At 55.7% G+C, this 21,414-nt stretch overlaps 1 protein-coding gene across 2 annotated transcripts; it reads left to right on the plus strand.

The window, feature by feature from the left end:
* The first annotated feature begins 331 nt into the window (after nucleotides 1-331).
* ATG16L2 (autophagy related 16 like 2) lies at nucleotides 332-14,318 on the plus strand. 2 transcript variants are annotated; one of them, XM_008020050.3, is made up of 18 exons: nucleotides 332-625; nucleotides 2,787-2,886; nucleotides 3,794-3,893; nucleotides 6,456-6,529; nucleotides 6,827-7,078; nucleotides 7,260-7,325; nucleotides 7,620-7,733; nucleotides 8,824-8,886; nucleotides 9,483-9,591; nucleotides 10,031-10,136; nucleotides 10,897-10,967; nucleotides 11,243-11,314; nucleotides 11,428-11,548; nucleotides 11,907-12,012; nucleotides 13,056-13,205; nucleotides 13,421-13,468; nucleotides 13,580-13,681; nucleotides 13,999-14,318. In XM_008020050.3, the coding sequence occupies exons 1-18, from the start codon at nucleotides 508-510 to the stop codon at nucleotides 14,084-14,086; spliced, it is 1,860 nt and encodes a 619-aa protein (XP_008018241.2). In that variant the 5' UTR covers nucleotides 332-507; the 3' UTR covers nucleotides 14,087-14,318. The 2 variants fall into 2 exon arrangements, with proteins under 2 accessions (XP_008018241.2, XP_008018242.2); XM_008020051.3 differs by lacking the exon at nucleotides 8,824-8,886.
* The last annotated feature ends 7,096 nt before the right edge of the window (nucleotides 14,319-21,414 follow it).

Raw genomic sequence — 21,414 nt, forward strand, 5'->3', positions numbered from 1 at the left:
TTCCTTATCTCGCTGTCCTGCTGCGCGCGCCCTCAGTGTACGCGCAGAGCCCGGGGCTGAGGGCCTCCGGGTCCCTGACTGGGCGCGCGGCCGGGACCGCAGCGGCATGGGGAGCATCAGCAGCTGTAGGACTCAGCCCGGGCGCGACGGGGTTAAGGGACCCGGACCTTGAGGGCCCCACCTCCGGAGCGCTCCACCCGCGTGGGGGAAGCCGCCCCGGAGGCTCCGACCTCGCTCCTGCTTATGACCCTCACAGCCACAAGAGCCCCCACTTAGGTGAACATTTCGGACGGGACCCCGGCGGTTCAGACCCGGAGGCGGCTCCTACCGGAGGCGGCTCCTCCCGGCGTCGGCCTTCGGTCCTCCCAACCAGACCGCTCTTGGGACAAGCCGGGGATTCCCCGCCACCGCCCGCCCCCTGGCGTAACGGAGTCCGCGCAAGGCCCCGCCCGGGCCTGGCGCCGTCCTGGGCGGGAGGAACGCGCCGAGAGGCGGCAGAGCGCGGCCATGGCTGGGCCCGGCGTCCCCGGCGCCCCCGTAGCCCGATGGAAACGCCACATTGTGTGGCAGCTGCGTCTTCGGGACCGTACGCAAAAGGCGCTCTTCCTGGAGCTGGTGCCGGCCTGTGAGTGCGCCCCGGGGCTGAGAGGATGGTCGCTGAGGGGACGCGGCTACGGGCGCGGGGAGAGGGTTTGACTGGCTCCTCCGCTTGTGACCCGAGTGCGCTGTGCCTTATGCCTTGAGCCTGTGCGTTACGCCCACCCCGACTGCCAGGACTCCGCCCCTTGACATCCAGGCTCTGCTTAGAACCTGGACAAGCCCCTCCTGCCCCCCCGCCCTCGTCGCCCTTCAGGACGGGCTCTGCCTCCCACGAGCTGGGCTTCCGAGACGCAAGTGCGTCCCCGGGTGTTGGTTTTGAAGGGTCTCTTGTGCCTCCCCTTCCGGGCAGTCCCCGGGGTAGGGGCTTGATTAGTGCACGTAGCCTCGGTAGCGCAATGAAAGAACGCGGGACTTGTCCAGAGCAGCCACTTATTGGCCCATCCGGAGAGGGGCGACACTCGGAACCTCTAAGGAGGGGGCTGTGCATCTCAGGCTCTGCAGCCGACAGGCGACGCTGGCGCAGGCTTATGGAACACCTCCCCGTCAGCCTACCCAACCTGAGGGGGCATCAGGGGGCCCCAGGCTGCTGGCGAATGCCGGCTGAGTCCAGCGAAGTCGGACTCTCAGAATTGTTTCTGGGCAGCTGGTCAGGATGGGGTGTGGCAGTTCAAGACGGGATAAACAGGTGTGCCTGTGTGTCGCGCCTCTGGCCACCTGCGATTGTATGTCTGCTGTTGGAAGTCTAATCACAGTCCCTGAGGCTCTCTCACTGGGGCTAATCTTGGCCAAACCCCCACAATCAAATTTGCTCTTAGCCAGGGAAATTTCTCTGCAAGCTTCCAGGCTGCTGGTCCTCTGCCTTCAGGGTTTCGAGGCCAGCCCCCACCTCCAGCAGCCACACTTCTCCACTGCTCAGATGGACAATGGAACCGTCCAGTTTGAGGGGTGGGGGTCACCGCCCCCCCCAGGGAGCTGTGAGTCTGAGGGACTGGAGAGACCTGGAGGGCTGAAATTCAGACCGAAGGGCCAGTCTTGAGACTTTGGGCAGGTCAGTCTTCTTACTTGTTAGTATTAACCTCAGTCTTCTTACTTGTTAATTGGGTATAGAGACCTTCTTTAGGTTTGCTGGGGGGTGCAGTACCCTGGGGGCTGAGGTGGGGTTTTCGTGAGAACTAGGCCAGGCCCAGGGGCCTCAGTCAAGGTGACAAGACAGGTGGGAAGTAGTGTGGGAAGGAAGTTGATGAGGAGGGAGCTAGGCCTGGGCTTACTACCCCGCCCTCCCCTGGAACTGGTGAGAAAAGAGGAAGTGACTGTTGATGGGGGAGGGAGTGTGTTCCAGGGTCAAAACCTCCAGAATGTCTGCTGAATAATTGCTTAAGGACTTTCTATTCTAGCCTGGGGGTACCTTACACCTGGGCTGGGGAAGTTGGGATTATTTATTTATTTATTTATTTTTTTTATGAGAGGGAGTCTCTCTCTGTTGCCCAGGCTGGAGTGCAGTGGCGGGATCTCCATTCACTGCAAGCTCCGCCTCCCGGGTTCACACCAGCCTCCCTTCTCAGCCTCCAGAGTAGCTGTGACTACAGGCGCCTGCCACCACGCCTGGCTAATTTTTTGTAATTTTTAGTAGAGACGGGGTTTCACCGTGTTAGCCAGGATGGTCTCAATCTCCTGACCTTGTGATCCACCCACCTTGGCCTCCCAAAGTGCTGGGAATTCAGGCATGAGCCACCACGCCTGGCCGGGGATTATTTTTAAGTGCAGAAAGCTAGAGCCCTTGGAGGGGAAGTGACTTGCCAAAGGCCATTGACAGGTAGAGCTCGGTTTATCACTTTCTGGGGCTAAGCCTTGCTCTGAGGCAGGGATGAATCAATTCCAGGCCCCTTCCTTCCCTCAGGACCCTCAGCAGGCAGTACCCCACAGTGGTCATCCTTCTGTCCCTGGGAGAGCAGGTCCTCTTCCCGGTGGACCTGGGGACCGGTGCTATGAGGACGCTGCTAGGGCTGAAGGTCCTGTAGAGCTGCACAGACGCCCCTCAGGCACGGGGCAGAGGCCAGCCTGCCAGAAGCTTCCCCATGCCTAGCATCTCTGGGCTCCTGCAGCCATCCTAGCTGGAGATAACTTGCATGCCAGGGGGCTGCTGGGTATCTGTCTCTGCCCCAAGCTCACTCTTTTGCACCCTCCAGATAACCATCTCTTAGAGAAGGCTGAGCTGCTGGACAAGTTCTCAAAGAAGCTGCAGCCGGAGCCAAACAGTGTCACTCCCACCACCCACCAGGGCCCCTGGTGAGTGCATGTGTGTCTGTGGTCACAAAGAGCTGCCTGTGCTGGGTTCATTCTCTCCCTAGCGCCTCATCAGCCCCTGGCTGCTGCCCAGGGGTGGTGGGGGTGGTGGGGGTGGTGGGGGAGGCAGGCCCTTGGCCTTCCCACAGGATAGCTGTTCAGAATCTCTTTCCCCTCCAACTTTCTTTGTCCATCTTTCTGCATTTGTCCCATCCCCTTCCCTTCCCACCCCTACACTTAACGTCTTTTCCCTTTCTCAGTCTTTTTCTATTTCCCTGTTCCTTGCCTGATGCCTAAAGAAAGGGTCTTGGTACCTATTCCAAAGAGGGAGTAAAGATGAGAACCAGGAATAGGTTGGGAATCAGAGTTGGGAGGTGCTTCTTTTTTTTTTATTTTCTTTTTTTTTTTTGAAACGGAGTCTGGCTCTGTCAGCCAGGCTGGAGTGTAGTGGCCTGATCTCAGCTCACTGCAACCTCCGCCTCCTGGGTTCAACCAATTCTCCTGCCTCAGCCTCCTGGTGCGTACACCACCACCCCTGGCTAATTTTTGTATTTTCATTAAAGACGGGGTTTCACCATGTTGGCCAGGATGGTCTCCATCTCTTGACCTTGTGATCCGCCCACCTCGGCCTCCCAAAGTGCTGGGGTTACAGCGTGAGCCACCGCACCCGGCTGGGAGGTGCCTCTTGAGAAGGGTCCTTGGCCAAGGCCTAGGGGAATCTTGGAGCAGAGGAGTCATGGACAGCTCATTTCTAGAGACTTGCCTTTTCCTTTACTGGCTTGCTAGCTTCCATCTTCCCAGGAGGAAGTTAATGGCTCTTGTTTTAGGCTTTTCATGTAGCATCCCTTGGGTGCCTTTGGGCACCTGGGTGAACTGGGGGACATTGAGCACCACTCTGATTGGTTGGCAGGGAGGAGTCAGGGCTTGACTCAGACCAAGTCCCATCACTGGCCACACTGAGGGTGAAGTGGCAGGAGGAGGAGGAGGGGCTCCGGCTGGTCTGTGGTGAGGTAAGTTGGGAAGGGGTCTGAAAATGGTGTAGAGAGATGTGGTCCAAGGGAGCCAGCCAGTGAGGGGTACTCCTGTGTTTGCTGCATTCTCCAAGCCCAGTGCTGCAAGCATTGAGTGAGCCCTAGTGTGTGCCAGGCCCTGACCTGAAGCTGAGCAGGGGTCAGAGTGCCCCGGGCAGCCCACAATGAAGTGGGCTCCAACAGCAGCTGGAGGGAGTTAGGTGTGCAAGGGCCTGGCAGCCCATTTCCCTTCCACATTGTTTAGCCTACTCTGCTCACTACTCCATGGCTAATCCTCGCCCAGCCATCCCCAAGGCCTCGCACCATTAAGGACTATTTGTAGACTAAGCTATGAATGAGGTGGGCTGTCCTTCCTGTGACTGCCCCCCAGTGGTTCTCACACAGGCTGGAAATGCCGGGGCGCCTCTGACTCTTCCCAGCCCTCCATCCTGAGCTGGTCACAAGGTCATGTTGACTATCTCCAAATCCATCAATGTCTGTTTCTTGTACCATATCTGACATGGTACAAGTAACTTTCATCCTACCCTGGAACACTTCTTCAGCACTCCCTGTCCCTTCTCCATACAGCTTTCAGAGTGACATATTTTAATTAAAAAAAAGATCTCCATTAAAGGCAAGCAGTACACAAAACATGCTTGTAAACAACTCAAGAGAATAGAAGCCATAGAGTAAAAACTAAAGGCCCATCTTACTACCTCTCTCCATGGTTAGTGTGCTGTAGATCTTCCAAAGCTCCTAGCCTGGCTCCCCCGTTGAGCTCACCAGGCTCCTGTTGCATTTCCTGCCACTCTCATCTCTGAGCTCCCGGCTCCCTTTGCCTGGGATGCTTTCCCTGGCCCCCAGCATTCCTTCCCTGGACACACACCAGCCAGTACCCATTGGATGCACCAGTGGATGGGGGCAGTGGGGAGGCTTTTTCTTTTCTTTTGTAAAAATTTCTCTAGTAGTTCCACACATCACAAGCATTTATCATTATTATTAAACTTTTTATTTTAAAATAATTATAGATTCACAGGAAGTTGCAAGGATAGTCCAGAGAGTTTCTGCATCCCCTTCCCCCAGCATCTCCCACTGGCTACATCTTACATAACTATAGTACCCACAACCAGGAAACTGGGATTGGTATGAAGTGTGTATATGTCCTTTATCATTTTATCACGTGTAGATTTGTGTGACCATCAAGATATGGCACTGTTTCACCACCACAAAGATCTCTTTCTTGCTACCCCTTTTTAGTCACATTCACCCCTCTCCCCTCAACCATCCCTTACCCCTGGCAACTACTAATCTGTTTTCCACCTCTACTACTTGAATTTTGAAAGGCATACAATAAAATATTGAATGGTATAACATAATGGTACAACATAAATGAAAGCAAGTAACAGGTGAGAAAGTGGAGGTGGTGATCAGATTACTCAGCGGTGAAAACAATTATGTTATAAATGGGGCCAACTATGAATAAAGGTGCCCCAACCCGCATGTGCAGATTCCCTCTCCGCAGACTCACTCACATAGGGCATCAGTGCAGGTGGCAGCGCCAACCTTGCTCCTCAGTCTGTCCTCACCAGGCCCACGTGAGAACACAGGAACAGATTAGCAATAAGAGCCCCCAGCCTTGGCCTGGGCCAGAGGCGCCTCTGGCCCTCATGTTCTTTTGTCACACTGGTGGGAGCTGCCTTGCCTGGGGTCTGTCTCTCCCACAGACCCTGCTTGGCTCTGAGTTGAAGGCATGTCGAGTGAGGTGGGGGTGCAGATGAAATGACCCTCACTGCCTCTCCTAGGCTGCCAGGGCTGTTCCCATATTGAGTCTGGGCCCTGGCTCCCCGAGTCCATGCCTGATTTTAGCCTTGTGTGCCTCTGTGCAGGGCTCCTCGCTGCTGAGACCTGTGCTTGGGCAGGCCTGGGTTGAGTGAAGCCAGGAAGGCCCCAGGGAGAGGTGGGGAACAGAACTCACATTCCCCTAACCAGCCTGGAGGGTGATGCAGTTAGGTGACTTGGACTCAAATCTCTTAGCTACGTGACTTTGGGCAAGACACTTAAACCTCTCTGTCGGTGTCCTCGTCTGTGAAGTAAGAGTGGCAGTACCAGCCTCCCGGTGTGGTGAGGATGGAAAGAGCATGTAGCCTGCTGGGAACATCATGGCGCCCGAGGGCCTGATGGGCATTTAGCAGCCTCTGCGCTAGGAGTCCTCGCAGTGGTTCTGCATGGCGCTGGGAGCGGAGCGATGTCTTTTCACTCTTCAGGCGAGGCAGCGTAGCGGGTTGCTCTTGCCAGAGAGGTTCCTAGTAGGGTCGCAGAGAAAGGAAGCAGCACAGCGAGGACTGGGACCCAGGGCTGACTCCAGAGCCCGAGGGCCTTCCACTGCTCCACAAACAGCAGCGCGTCCCTCTGCAAGGTCCCAAACCTGTGTGGGGCTCGGCTTGTTTTTCAGGAAGGGGGCGGGCAGGGGAGCAGCCAACTGTCCCTTAGCGCCTTCGGCCCGGGAGGGACTAGAGGCCTGGAGGGGCCTCAGCGCCGCTGTGCTCACCTGTCCGCCCCCAGATGGCCTACCAGGTGGTGGAGAAGAGCGTGGCCCTGGGCGCCTTGGAGTCGGAGCTGCAGGAGCTGCAAAGCAGGTGAGGCGCGGGCGGGGGCGGGAGGGACCGCGCCCACCTCGGGGAGGCCCAGGGCCAACCATGCGGGAGAATGGCGCGGGCCAAGAGCTTTCCCCACGTGCCCCTGAGCCTATCGGTTGGTGCCAGAGGACCGAACGGCTGGGCCTCATCTGAGGGCGAAGTCTTGGGAGAGACCTGGCTTAGCCACCGGCTAGCCGCGTTTGGCATGGGCAGGTCGGTCTCTGCTCCGAGGCAGATTCCCACTGGGCAGTGACGGGGGAGGCTCGGGACCCGCTATCCGCTCTTTCCATCCTCCAGGCTGGCAACCCTGAAGGTCCGCGTGGCGCAGCTGCGAGAGGCACGGGCGCAGCAGGCCCAGCAGGTGGAAGAGCGGCGGGCGCAGAACGCTGTGCAGCGGGCAGCCTACGAGGCGCTGCGCGCGCACGTCGGGCTCCGGGAGGCGGCACTGCGCAGGCTCCAGGAGGAGGCGCGCGACCTGCTGGAGAGGCTCGTGCAGCGCAAGGCGCGCGCCGCAGCTGAGCGCAACCTGCGCAACGAGCGCCGGGAGCGGTGAGGGAGCAGTCCCCGCCCCTTCTGAGGAAAGGCCCCGCCTCTGAAGGGAGAGTCGGGCCTCGCTTGTGTCTGGAAGGGAGGCGGGCAGCAGCCGCCCACTGGACAAAGGGACCGGGTCGCGCCGCGCCTGCGTGCGAGGCGCCGCGCCAGGCTCTCAGGATGCTTTTTACCCAACAAGGGCCAAGCAGGCGCGGGTGTCCCAGGAGCTGAAGAAGGCTGCCAAGCGGACCGTGAGCATCAGCGAGTAAGAGTGGGGATGGGCCGGTCCGACCCTTGTGTTCTGCCTCCCGGCCCCGCCTGCCTGCGGCGACCCAGGCCGCCGACTGTAGTTGTGCATAGCCGCGTCCCGAGGACCCCAAGTAGTCGGGGCCCACGGGACACCTGCAGACGACCGTGTGGTCGTAGGAGCCTGCATGCGTGCCCGCTGCACGTGTACCCACACAGAACCCTCATCACTGAGAATTCCTGTCTTCAGCGTGTCCTGTGCTGGAGTCGGGCTTGGTCCCTTGGCGTTTCTGAGCTTCATTTCTCCTCCTAGGGGTCCGGACACCCTAGGCGATGGGATGAGGGAGAGTATCAAGACTCTGGATCTAGTCCCTGAGCCAGAGCCCCTGGAGAATGAAGCTTGTGAGAAGTGGAAGAGGCCCTTCAGGTGAGGACCCAGGTGGTGGTCTCAGAGCTCTGAGCTCAGCCCCACCCCAGAGGCTGCCAGGGTCTTCCTCTGGACCTTGGAGTCAGCTCTTGGATTGGGAGGGAGCTTGAGGAGAGGCCGGAAAGCCCAGATCTCCCAGGGCTAGTCTGACCTCCATTGTCTGGAGCCACTTGTGGTCAGTTCCATCTCACCCACCCCAACCCCTACCCTCAACCCTTTCCCTCCTTCTTGGGATCAGAGCTCTGGGGGTGGGGTGTCAGGCTTGTGAATAGCTGTCACCAGGAGGGAACCTGTGGGTAAAGCCCAGAGCCCAGTCATGCCAGGCATGTGTGTGCAGCCATAGGTGTACAAGCATGTGCATCCACAGGGACATGAGACACAGGTGTGTACCAACTTGACTAAGCCTGTCTGTGTGTGAACGTATGAGCATGTGTAGATGTGCGCTAACACTTGTGGGACCTGACTGGGGCTTCAGACCTTGGGTACCCCTCCGCAGGGTCTCCCCTCTTGATTTGCCTGTCATTGAGGCTGCCCCTCTCCGGGCCCCATTCCCCAGCCTAACGCCTCTTCTCAGTCTTTCCTTGCAGGTCCCCAGTGTCCAGGCCTTGGGGCAGTGAAGAAACCGTGGGGAGGGGCATGAGATGCTGGTCCCCAAAGTCCTTGGGAGCCCTTGTGGGCCAAGTAATTGCAGGACACACCCTCTCCTGGGCATTGCTGAGGTCACCCAGCAAGCCTAGGCTTCCCCCTCCTCCTCTCCCCACCCTGGGGGAACCTTCAGCGCCTCTTCTCTCTGTAGGCCCCAGCTCAGCTTCCGAGGAACTTTTGTTGGTGGGTACTTGTAGGGTGAGGCAGTTCTTCTCATCATGAAGGAGACCTTGGGAGACTTTCATTACCAAATCCATTGCTGCCCTGACCTTCCTGGGACTGGTCTGGGTCATCCTAGTCTCCTGGTCTTGGAGAAGTCAAGTTCTTGTCCCAGACTTGAGAGGTTACGAGCCTCCAGGTCTCTGGCAAAGTGTGGAGATGATGGACAGCCATTTGTACACACACCAGCCAGTCCCTTAGCACATCTCTCTCGGTTTTGTCTCAGGTCTGCCTCAGCCACCTCCCTGACGCTGTCCCACTGTGTGGATGTGGTGAAGGGGCTTCTGGAGTAAGTGTGTGTGTGCCTGTGTGCACCCACGTGTGTGTCAGGTTCCCCAGCCCAGGCTTGGTCTGTGTCTGCGCCTCGACCTGCCCATCCTTGTGGTGCGCAGCTGTCTGCGTGAGTCTGTTGGGCCCTGGAGACAGGAGCCAGGTGAATGGCCTCAGCCCCAGCCCCTGCTCAGCTGTCTTCCAGGTTCTGTCATCACAAGGGTCTGTCTTCATCCAAGGTCCTCCCAGGGGACCAAGAGCTCCAGCCTCAGGCAGGGCAGGAGCTCCTACTCAATTGGGAAAAATGCTCTGAATGAGCATTTTTCATTCAGAGTCACAGAGCCAAGAAGTGGCAAGACTGGGATTGAAACCCCAGCCCTGAGGTTTCTTTGCACCTACCAACCCTACCCTGCTCCTGTGCCTGCCTCTGTGTGCTCTCCACACTGACCCCTGGGGTAAAGGCTGGGTTGAGGAATGCGCTCGCTGCTTCTTGGGGCCATGTTCTGCCTCCTGCCCCATCTGCTTCCTATGGTTGATGCCTCAGGGGAGCTGAAGGCTCCCACCTGAGAAGGCCTTGCTGAATGCCCTCCTGACCCCAACCCACCTTATGCCCAGTTTTAAGAAGAGGAGAGGTCACTCAATTGGGGGAGCCCCTGAGCAGCGATACCAGATCATCCCTGTATGTGTGGCCACCCGACTTCCTACCCAGGCTCAGGATGTGCTGGTAAGGGAGGAGCTGAGCCATATGGGTGGGGCAGTGGTGAGGGAGTGCAGGCACAGGGGTGGTCCCAGGAGGCTAGGGAAGCAAGGCTGGGCTCCTCAGCAGGAGCAGGAGGCTGCCTCCCACAGCCTGTGGTGGGAGTCACTTACGCATGTTATGATGGGGGAATGGGCCAGGGAGGGAGAGAGAGGAGGTTGGGAGGCCAGGAGGCCAGGCGGGAGAGTAGAGTAGCATAGCACGGAGGCTGCTGCAGGAGTCCTGGCAGAGGTGAGAACACCTGGTGGGGCCGGGTTTGAAACTCAAAAGTGTAGACAGAGAAAGCGGGGATGGGGATACTAAGTCTGCAGCAGGCTGTGTCTGCACAGGCACCAGTGAGGCCTGTGAGCACTCACAGAGATATGTGTGGGGAGGGCTGGGGCACCAATCTCCTCTTTCCCCACAGGATGCCCACCTCTCTGAGGTCAATGCTGTTCGCTTTGGCCCCAACAGCAGCCTCCTGGCCACTGGAGGGGCTGACCGCCTGATCCACCTCTGGAATGTTGTGGGAAGTAAGGAGCCCTCCCCTGCAGGCCAACTCGGGGCTTCTCTCCAGACCCGCTCCTCATTTCACTTGGGCAGAGGTCTTGGATCTCTTTGTGTTTCTCCATCTGGAATATTCTGTGGGCAGTGACTAGACAATGCCTTGGAAAGAGTGACACTCGGGGCTCGCTGCTCTGAAGAAGGGTGGAGCCTCCTGGCTCCTAGGGTCCAGATTTGCAGAATGGGGAAGGCTGAGTTCAGATGGTCCCTGATGGGGGTGGGTGGGGGTCCCCTATCATAAGGTCCTACAGGGACAGGCCCTTGAAGAGCAGGTCCCTGAGTCTACCAGGTGACCCTCTTGTAGCATCACTTAAGCTCTCAGAACTCAGGTAAGGGACAAGTATGAACTGTTGGCCTTGTCCCAAGCTCTGTGCTCTGGAGAAGGGGTGTCCTAGGGAGTCAGAGCTGGTTCCTGGGGGCTTCCTAAAAAAGGCAAGTTTCTGGCTGGCCTGATCCTGGCTTGCTGCGTGACCCACAGATAGTCCCTTCTCCCTGGTCCTCTCTAGCCTGGTCTGTGAAATGACTAGCTGTCCCTGGGACCCACTGCCAGCAGTTAGGGGAGGTGTAGTCTCCAGCCCAGGCCACAGAACAGACCCAGTGATTCTGTCTTCTAACCTGTGGGGGTGGGGGGGGGGGGCAATGGGGACTGATCTTTGCTCTCAATCCCAATTCCTCCATTTTGTGAGGTTAGGATCTCATTTCAACTGTCCCTTCTCCTGGTCCTCCCAGGTCGCCTAGAGGTCAACCAGACCCTGGAGGGAGCTGGTGGCAGCATCACCAGTGTGGACTTTGACCCCTCGGTGAGGAACTTTGCCCCAGTGGCATGGGATTGCGCCCCCTCTGATCTCCACACTGGACAGGTGGGGGCTCTGGGACCTGAGGGCACAGCATGGATACCTTAGAACCAGGCCCTTGGGCTCTTACACAGATCCTCATCCCTGGGCCGGAGGCTCCTCTGCCTGCCTTGGAGACCTGGGCCGTGGGAAGCTCTGGGGCAGCCCCTAGCCTCATTCTCTGGCCCGAAGGATGTTGCCTACGGCTTAGCACCTCTCATTTTCCTCTCCCATTTCTCCAGGGCTACCAGGTTTTAGCAGCAACTTACAACCAGGCTGCCCAGCTCTGGAAGGTGGGGGAGGCACAGTCCAAGGTGAGGCCTGACTGGGGAGGCTGCCTGGGGGTCAGGGGTCATACCTCAGGACTAGGGGGCCTGTTACGGGGTCTTGGCCAAACTCTTGATCCGCACCTGGGGCTGGGGTACAGGAGACACTGTCTGGACACAAAGATAAGGTGACAGCTGCCAAATTCAAGCTGACAAGGCACCAGGCAGTGACTGGGAGCCGTGACCGGACAGTGAAGGAGTGGGACCTCGGCCGTGCCTACTGTGAGCCCCAACCCCACCTCCCCTCCCCACCAGCCAGGAGCCCCAGGCCAGGGTACGAGGGACCTCACCTGCTCTCTGGGAGTGGCTCTGAGATTCATAGGCATTTGGGGGTGAAACCTCTCAAGGCCCTCCAGTCCCCCAATGGTATCCCCTAATGGTGTTTTCTGCCTGGTTTCTTGGTGTCCACAGGCTGTGGGTGGGAAAAGGACGTGGGTGAGCCCTGGGCTGGGAAGCAGAAGACCTGGGTTCTAGTCTTGGGAGGACACTGCGTTCTGGGCCTCAGCTTCTCCATGTGTCCTGTGGGGTGGCTCCTGACAACCCTCCTCTGAGGCCCTGGGGTCTGCTGCTTGGTCCCCAGGCTCCAGGACCATCAATGTCCTTTCCTACTGTAATGACGTGGTGTGTGGGGACCATATCATCATTAGTGGCCATAATGACCAGAAGATCCGGTTCTGGGACAGCAGGTGACAGGCGCAGGCTGGGGGAGGACTGGGGGAGGGCTGGGGACAGGGCTCCCAAGTTCTTGTTCCTTTCTCTCACCATGGCAGGACGAGTTTTGGTGGCACTTTGGGCAGGCAAGGCTGTGGGGCTGGCACTGCCAGCTAGCGCCTCTTGGCTGGGCTCAGCTCCCCCAGGAAGCTGTGCCATTGTCTTCATGGCTCTTGGTCCAATGCTGGACTCCACCTGGACCTTGCAACCAAGATGGAGATGTACCTTTTTCCATTTAGTTACCACTTTTATATCAAAAGGAAAAAAATTATTGTAGTTGTTTTTTAAATGAAAGATCCTAACTTCGGGCTTGAATTGTTTGTAAGAGCAAAGCTAGAGGCCGGGCATGGTGGCTCACACCTGTAATCCCAGCTTTTTGGGAGGCCGAAGTGGGCGGATCACCTGAGGTCAGGAGTTCGAGACCAGCCTGGCCAACATGGAGAAACCCTGTCTCTACTAAAAATATTAGCTGAGTGTGGTGGCAGATCCCTGTAATCCCAGGTACTCAGGAGGCTGAGGCAGGAGAATCGCTTGAACCCAGGAGGCGGAGCTTGCAGTGAACTGAGATCCAGCCACTGCACTCCAGCCTGGGCAAGAGAGCCAGACTCCACCTCAAAAAAAAAAAAAAAAAAAAAAAGCAAAGCTAGAGCCAGTGCTAGGCCTGCCTCAAGCCTTTACTGACTGATCTCCATCAACTACTTTTTGCAACCCTTTCTTCTCTCTCTTACATTTTTTAAAGACAAGACTTCATTGCTCAGATGATATGGTGCTTATTTTAGTGACCCAAAGGTTTCAAGGGCTCTGGCTTTCAAATCAAAGTCTAGGTTCCTCGATGGAGGCAGCTGGCTGCAGTGGGGAGAAGGGAGATGAGTCACGGGCAGCCTTTACCCCAGGGATCCAGGGCCCTGGGGTTCCTCTGGACTTGGTTAGCTGGGAAGGCTGCTGCGTCTGGCCCCTTCCTGTCAGGAGTGGCCTGGCTGGGCTGTTCCTCATCCCTGTCTCTGTCCTTGTTCCTCAGGGGGCCCCACTGCACCCAGGTCATCCCTGTGCAGGGCCGGGTCACCTCCCTGAGCCTCAGCCACGACCAGCTGCACCTGCTCAGCTGTTCCCGAGACAACACACTCAAGGTCATCGACCTGCGTGTCAGCAACATCCGCCAGGTGTTCAGGTACCAGCCTCATGCCTGCTGACCCTGTGGCCTTTGCTGGGACAGCTGAGCCTCTCTTCTCCTGTAATAGACCCTCTTGGGACCCTCCCTGGAGGCCCCTTCAGACCAGGTCCTACTGAGGTACCAAACCCCTTGACAGAGTGGAAGCTCTGGAAGCTCCCTGCAGAGGGACTAGTGGTAACCTCTGTTCTGACCCCAGCCCTGTCTGTCCTCAGGGCTGATGGCTTCAAGTGCGGTTCTGACTGGACCAAAGCTGTATTCAGGTATGTCTGTGAGAGCATATGCCTGTGTCCAAGTGTGCCCTGCCGGACCCTGTGTGTGCCCTCCTCTCTGACCCCACCCCCACTTTTTTTGCTCTGCTGTGGCCACTACAGCCCGGACAGAAGCTATGCACTGGCAGGCTCCTATGATGGGGCCCTTTACATCTGGGATGTGGACACCGGGAAACTGGAAAGCAGACTTCAGGGACCTCATTGGTGAGCATGGCCTCCACCTGGCCACCTGCCTGGCCCCAGTCCTGCCAGGCTGATTCCAGGTTCTGACATACTGGGACTCTGGAGTCTCCAGCCCTTGTCCCTCCACCCTGCACCCGACCAGAGCCCTTTGCAGTTCACAAGGTACTTTCCACACACACTGGGTCTGTCCTTTCCATAGCTCTGTGAGCTCACTTTACAGATGAGGAAACAGGCTCAAGAGAGGGCCTCAAACTACCCAGGTCCAGCAGTCGGGGCAGAGCCAGGTTGCAGGCATAGTTCCCAAAGCCCCCCTGAAGCCTGCCCCTCCCTTTCCCCAGCACTGCTGTCAACGCTGTGGCCTGGTGCTACTCCGGGAGCCACGTGGTGAGCGTGGACCAGGGCAGGAAGGTTGTGCTCTGGCACTAGGGCCACGACTTCCCTGCCTGGGCTGGAGCTCTTGCCCGAAGCCTGAAGCTTCCCTCGGCGCCGTGCGGGGGTTGGGGTTGGGACTGGAGATGGCCTTGGGATTTAATGGGGAAGAAGGCCTGGCAGGACCTGGCCTGTTTGTTTAAAAATGAAGCTAGTTTTTCTTTGTATTTTTATCTCTATCTCCTCACTTTTTCTCCCCAAGTAGAAAAAAAATGATATCTAAACTGCGTCTGCCTGCCTCTTTGCAGCATTCATGATATGGAGACGTCTCTTTGGGCTAGTGGGCTCTGGGAGACCCAGGTTTGGCCCCCTTCCTCCTTCCATACAGAGCTGGGGCAGCCAGCCCAGTCTCTGCCTGCGGAGACAGGTGCTGCTCAAGTCTAACCATGGAAACAGCAGGAAGAAAGGCCCTGAGGTGGCAAAGAGCCATGGATGTGACTCCTGGTCCAACCTGGTCCTGAGGCCTAAGCAACATGTTAGGCCCACCTGCTTCAGGCACCCAGGGTAGACTGAAGCTGAGGAGGGGCTGGGGGAGCTCTGAGGAAGGGGCAGGGAGGCAACCCAGAGGGGTCCTGGTGGGAAGATCCTAAAAACCCAGGTAGTGATATCAAAGTCCTTGGTCCATGGGGCCTCCCTTAGACTGGGTCTGCGTTCTTCCTCCAGAGGTAGTGCCCAGGGTGGGGCAGAGTAGGGCCTCTATGTGTCTGTGCCTGGGGGAGGGCAGCTGTGGGCCAGACCTGGGCCTGGGGCTTTGCTTACAAGGCAGAGCCCACAGGGCAGAATTGGGGCAAACCAACTTCCTTCACACCTAGGACTGGGCACAGGCCTGTGGAGACAGACAGTGTTGGTTAAATGGCAACACCTATACTCTGTTGACTCCCAGACCATTCACTACTTTTGGTTCAGCTGCCTCCTGGCCATCATCTCCCCTGCAAGTGATCTGTTCCTCCTGCACCCCATGTCCCTGGGACCTTGTGCTGCTGGATCTAGTATTCCTCCATCCCTCCTGCCACTGTGGGCCACCTTCTGGACTTGCAGTCTCCCCATCCAATCCTTTCCCTTACTTTTTTTGTTGTTGTTGCTTTTGAGACACACAAAAAACCTCACTGCAGCCTCAAACCCCTGCAGCCTTAAACCCCTGGGTTTAAGTAAGCCTTCCACCTGGTCCTCCCAAAGGGCTGGGATTACAGGTGCACAGCACCATGCTTGGCCCAACAGGGTGACTTTCTAGGGTGTCGTGGTCACAAGTCCAATCCTTTGGAGTTCCCCTGCTGCCTTTAGAGACCACCCCCAACCCCAGCATGAAATTTGGAGCCCCTGGCCGGGCGCGGTGGCTCAAGCCTGTAATCCCAGCACTTAGGGAGGCCGAGACGGGCGGATCACGAGGTCAGGAGATCGAGACCATCCTGGCTAACACAGTGAAACCCCGTCTCTACTAAAAATACAAAAAACTAGCCGGGCGAGGTGGCGGGCGCCTGTAGTCCCAGCTACTCCGGAGGCTGAGGCAGGAGAATGGCGTGAACCCGGGAGGCGGAGCTTGCAGTGAGCTGAGATCCGGCCACTGCACTCCAGCCCGGGCTACAGAGCAAGACTCCGTCTCAAAAAAAAAAAAAAAAAAAAAAAAAAAAAAAAAAAAAAAAGAAATTTGGAGCCCCTGGGATGTGACTCTGCTGGCCTCTCAGCTGCCTTATTTCCTTGCTATTCACTCATTCATTTACTCATTTAGAGATGAGGTCTCACTATGTTGCCCAGGCTGGTCTCAAACTCCTGTGCTCAAGCGATCCTCCTGCCTTAGCCTCCCCAGTAGCTGGGCCTACAGGTGCATGCCACCGTGCCTGGCTATTCCTTGCTATCATGAGTGCGTCTCAGACATGCTTTTCTTTCTTCCCAGAATGTTCTCCTTCCCTCCCAGCCCCCAATTCAAATTTTTCTTTCAGGATTCCCCTTCCTTTGCCTGCCAAGCTGGGTAGAGGCCTCCTCTGTCTCTGAGCTCCCCTTTTGTATCTGCCTCCCTCCATTTTAAGCCAAGAAATTCTTGGAAGAGGCCAGGATAGGAATAGATTTATTCCCTGGGATCACGCCTGGCACAAGAGAATGACTCAGGAAATGTTTATTAAGTGGTTAAATTTTCTTATTCAGGCTGGGCGTGGTGGGATCACACCTGTAATCCCAGCACTTTGGGAGGCCGAGGAGGACGGATCACCTGAGGTCAGGAGTTCGAGGCCAGCCTGAGCAACATAGTGAAATCTTGTCTCTACTAAAAATACAAAATTAGTTGGGCATGGTGGCACATGCCTGTAATCCCAGATACTTGTGAGGCTGAGGCAGGAGAATCACGAACCCAGAGGAGGAAGTTGCAGTGAGCCGAGAATGAGCCATTGCACTCTAGCCTGGGCAACAAGAGTGAAACTCCATCTCAGCAACCTTCTCTTATTCAAGGACTCAGCCAGTCTAACAGTCTAAGAGTCTTGGGTTCCAACATTCTTCAATACTGAGACTTCTACTCTGCCCCAGCCCTCATGCCCTGGCTCCCAGTAGCCACCAGGGGTCACCAGCTGCCTAGTTTACTGTGGCCATTCCAATTTCCAGGGACACACAGCTGGGGAGACCGACACTCCTACAGCCACCGTGACTGAGCCCTTAGGAGATGCCAGGCCCTGCCCTGCACCCTTTTTGCAGCGTTATTTGTTCCTCCCAACTGCATTGCCATGTAGATACCATGTTTCCCAGGTGAGAAAACTGAGCTCAGAGAGGCCCTGCAGCTGGACTGTGGCTGCATTACACACACTCTTTTTAAAGCAAGGTGTTCAGATTCCCAATTAGGCAGGGCTGCAGGGCATGCCCCCTCCCCCAGGGCATGCCCCCTGCCTGACACCACGGGGGTAGAGGTGTGATGCTAGCCTTGTGTCTAACCTGACTCCCTCCCTGCATCTTTGCCCTTTTCTATTCTGGGTCCTGAGCCTGGACAGTTAGTATCCCTTGAAGTGAGGGACATGCAGGGACACGGGAGTGAGGGAACTTGAATCCTGGGAGGCCAGCTGTGCCATTGTGTTTCTCCCCCATTTCACAGGGTTGCAGTGGAGACTGTGCTTAGAGAGCCCAGAGGAGGTGCTCAGGAAATGGTCTGACTGATCTCTGGGACGGTGATCCCTCGGCTCCACCAAAGCCTTCCCTTATACCTTAGGGGCGTCAATCTTACCACACACGCAGCTGCTGTCGGGTGGAGTTGCCTCTCTCAAGGAGCACATGTTCACCTTAACTTGCTTGGAGGTCCCCCTCCCAGTAGGACGGGGTGATTCCTGGAGGAACAAGTCCGTAAGGCCAGAAACAGGCCAAGGAGTTCCCGGTAGGCAGGAGGAAGAGGAGCTCACAGACTGAGCAGAGGAGTTCAGAGGGTCATGTCAGCAGGAAGGCTGTTCCTCCCTCCAGTCTCTTCAGTCCCGTTCAGCAGAGGGGTGGAAATGGATGCTGACAGCTCCTCCAGGCTCTCAGCAGTCAGTGCTCAGGTTTTCAGGACTCTGGTGCTCAGGGGCTGCCTGCCTGAATTCGGGTGCCTAGGTCAAATCTGGAATGGCCCGCACTCATGGGTATAAAAACTGAGGCCCAGAAATGGGGCAGCTCCCTTGGCTCACATAGCAGAGCTGGGTAAGAACCCAGGCCTCTGATGCCCACTTTTCTAAAAACTGGATTCAGATTCTTCAAAGAGGCTGACCAGGGCTTCTGGAGGCCTAGTTCTGGGCTCTCCAGTTCTGTCTTCCTGGGAGATCTTGGGCAGGCTCTCATATTCCCCACCTGTGAAACTTCCTGCCCCAAGCCTCCCCAAAGGCGACACGGCTCTTCTGCAGAGCTGTTCTGTAGGCATGAGGACCATGGCCTCTGCCTGCCCTGCCCAATCTCAGGTCTTAGTGAGCCTGAGACCCCAGGGAGGGAGAAATGACAGATGCCCTTATCCTGTGCTCCTACTGCCCCTTGGTCATCTTTCAGTCTCTGGCTTCATTCTGCTGTTGCCCTGAATCTCTCCTGCCAGATGCAAGCCCCTCAGTGACAAGGCTCCAGAGATCTGAACGTGACCTGCAGCAGCATGTTTGCTGAATTGAATAGAGGTGGTCTCTGGAGAGATCTGACACCATCAGATGTGGACCCATCTGTGAGATTCAGACATATCCATGCCTGCATATAGGCTTTTCCACTGGAGGCACATTCACTCATCACAAACATTTTCAGCTTATCTGTACATTACCCTATTTCACCCTCCTGGATCTTAGAAGTTTGTACTATCTACTTGTTCCTACTTTACAGATGAGGAAAGCAGGGTCCAGAAGGTGAAGGGATGAGCCTGAAGTCACAGCTAATCTGAGGTGGGCTGGGGATTGGAATACATTTCCTTTGGCTGTGCTCTTTTCTGTTCCTCACAGGAGCAAGTGGTGAAGAGTGAGTTCTATGCGCAGTGTAGAAGGGCTGTGAGCCCTGTCCCTGGGTTCATTTCTGTTATGTTTCAGCATAAAACATTCCAGGAAAGGCTGGGAGCAGTGGCTTATGCCTGTAATTCCAGCACTTTGGGAGGGCGGGGCAGGTGGATCACCTGAGGTCAGGAGTTCGAGACCAGCCTGGCCAACATGGTGAAACCCCGTCTCTACTAATAATACAAAAAAATTAGCCGGGTGTGGTGGCACATGCCTGTAATCCCAGCTACCTGAGAAGCTGAGGCAGGAGAATCGCTTGAACCCAGGAGAATCACTTGAACCCAGGAGGCAGAGGTTGCAGTGAGCCGAGATTGCGCCGTCGCACACCAGCCTGGGTGACGAGCGAAACTCCGTCTCAAAAAAAAAAGTTTTTCAGGAAAAGATTCCCAGACCAGAGCTCTCAGAAACAGACATGGCAAGAGTGTGTTTTTTGGCCTCTGGGACTGAGGGAAAACAGTCTAGGAACAAGATGCTCTTTGGCATTCATTTGGTTCTTGGCAGATCGAGCAGTAACAAGGCAAACACAGGAAGATTCTAGGAGGAAACTTAAAAGTTACAGGATTTGGGGATAAATTACAATCCTCCCCCTTCTGACCTAAAATTTCTGTAATTTAGTTATATTTCTGTCATGGAAAACAACTTCACAATGAACAAAATACATGCGAAGATTCAGAGCAGCTGGATTTCATCCTAAGGCCACTGGGAGAGGGCTGGGCAGTCATTGGCCACAAAACCAAAAGCTGCGGCTGGGTTCTTCAGGCAGTGAGTGGATACAGCAGCCTGGAATGCAGTTGCAACCTAGAGGATAGCGGTTTATTTTGTCCGAGTTCCCAGTGGGAGAGTCCAGTGGCTGTTTTCTTTTCAATTTCTTGCCATCCAAAGAAGTCTGTGTATTAGTAAGTCTGATTTCAAATATTGTGACCTTTTTTGTGTGATGTTCTCTGTGTCTAGAAACTGAACTCATCCAGGGCATGCGAATTAGATAAGCCCTTGGAGATCACCTCATTCCATTCCTTTTTTTTTTTTTTTTTTTTTGAGACAGAGTCTTGCTCTGTCACCCAGTCTAGAGTGCAGTGGTATGCTCTTGGCTCACTACCTCTGCCTCCCTGGTTCCAGCAATTCTCCTGCCTCAGCCTCCCTAGTAGCTGGGATTACAGGCACCTGCCACCACGCCTGGCTAATTTTTGTATGTTCAGTATAGACGGGGTTTCACTACGTTGGTCAGGCTGGTGTCAAACTCCTGACCTCAGGTGATCCACCAGCCTTGGCCTTCCAAAGTGCTGGGATTACAGGTGTGAGCCACTGTGCCCAACCATCATTCCATTCCTTTCAAAATTGAGGATGTGGTACCTTAGAGAGAAAGGTCTTCCATCAAGCAGTGGCAGGGCTAAGGCCAGATGATGCCCTCCCACTGGGTCTCTGGCTTGTGAATGTGGCTGGGGTGGTAGGTCAGAGAGGAAGGGGAACTAGTTGGTGTGCTGAGAACCTGTGGCCTGACTGCATCATGCATCAAGTCAGTTCCTGTCATGGAGACCAAAATTTAGCTATGACGCTGGGGTGAAGCAGTTAGCTAAGCTTTGCCCTTGGTCACAGATGGAGCTTCCAGTACCGAAAGCAGCTTTCACTGGCAGCGAAGTCAGAAGATGGAAATGACATTTTGTGTCCTGACAGCCCTTCTCAACATTTTTGGTAGAGTACTTCACACACATTCTTTCCCTTGGGCCTTATGACACCCTGTGTGTTACTGTGGGCCTGGAAGACTATCAAGAACCTTAGTTCTGAAGGGAAGGACACTGAGAAGAGGCAGGAGAGGTGGTAGTAAGAAGAGTTTGTGGTGACCAGCCTGTGCCACACACTTTATATGGCTTCCTGGAGCCACAGTCTTATTCTCAGGTTCCAGATGAGGACACAGGCTCAGTCCCCATGGCTGTCAAGTGCCAGGGCCAGGATTTAACCCAGACCTCCTGGCTCCCAAGTCCATATGCAGTTGGTGGGAGTATAAATGGATATAGTCCTTATAGGAGGCCAATTTGGGCAAAATCTAACACAATTAAATACATACCTTTTTGACTCTCAAAATCCACACTTAGGAATCTGCCCAACATTTATACTGGACCACATTTTTTTTTTTTTTTTTTTTTGAGACAGAATTTCACTCTTGTTCCCCAGATTGGAGTGCAATGGTGCAATCTCAGCTCACCGCAACCTCTGCCTCCCACGTTCAAGCGATTCTCCTGCCTCAGCCTCTCGAGTAGCTGGGATTACAGGCACGAGCCACCATGCCTGGCCGATTTTGTATTTTTGGTAGAGACGGGGTTTCTCCATGTTGGTTAGGCTGGTCTCAAACTTTTGACCTCAGGCGATCTGCCCACCTTGGCCTCTCAAAGTGCTGGGATTACAGGCATGACCCACTGTGCCTGGCTGAACACATTTTTATGTAAACAAGCAATGTGTACACTTAAGAGTCTTATGCACAGGAAAATGTCTGGAAAAATACTTACTGCACGTCCTCTGCTCCGGGAAAGAGGAGAGCTTGTGGAGCCCTTCCCCAAACAGGCTGTGTCCTGGTTCTCGGTGTGGCTGGCTGGAAGCCAGAGGGACTTAGCCTTTAACTAAGAATGCTCCATCCACCCATGAGACTGAGAAAATCTCCTTTCACACAATTCATTACTCCTTAGGGTGGAGGTTTAGGAAAGGGGAGAGGCATTCAGAATGCCCACTTCCTGGAAGCCAGCGGTCACATCCGGCAAGGGGACTTCAATGACCTTCCTCTCACCCCTCCAGCAGCAGAATCAGAGCTCCCTCCTCAGCTGCCTCTATGCTATCTGCCCCTCCCTTCTAGCACATGTCCCACAGTACTGT

The sequence above is a fragment of the Chlorocebus sabaeus genome, chromosome 1 (assembly GCF_047675955.1).
Source record: "Chlorocebus sabaeus isolate Y175 chromosome 1, mChlSab1.0.hap1, whole genome shotgun sequence".
Taxonomy (NCBI): Eukaryota; Metazoa; Chordata; class Mammalia; order Primates; family Cercopithecidae; genus Chlorocebus; species Chlorocebus sabaeus.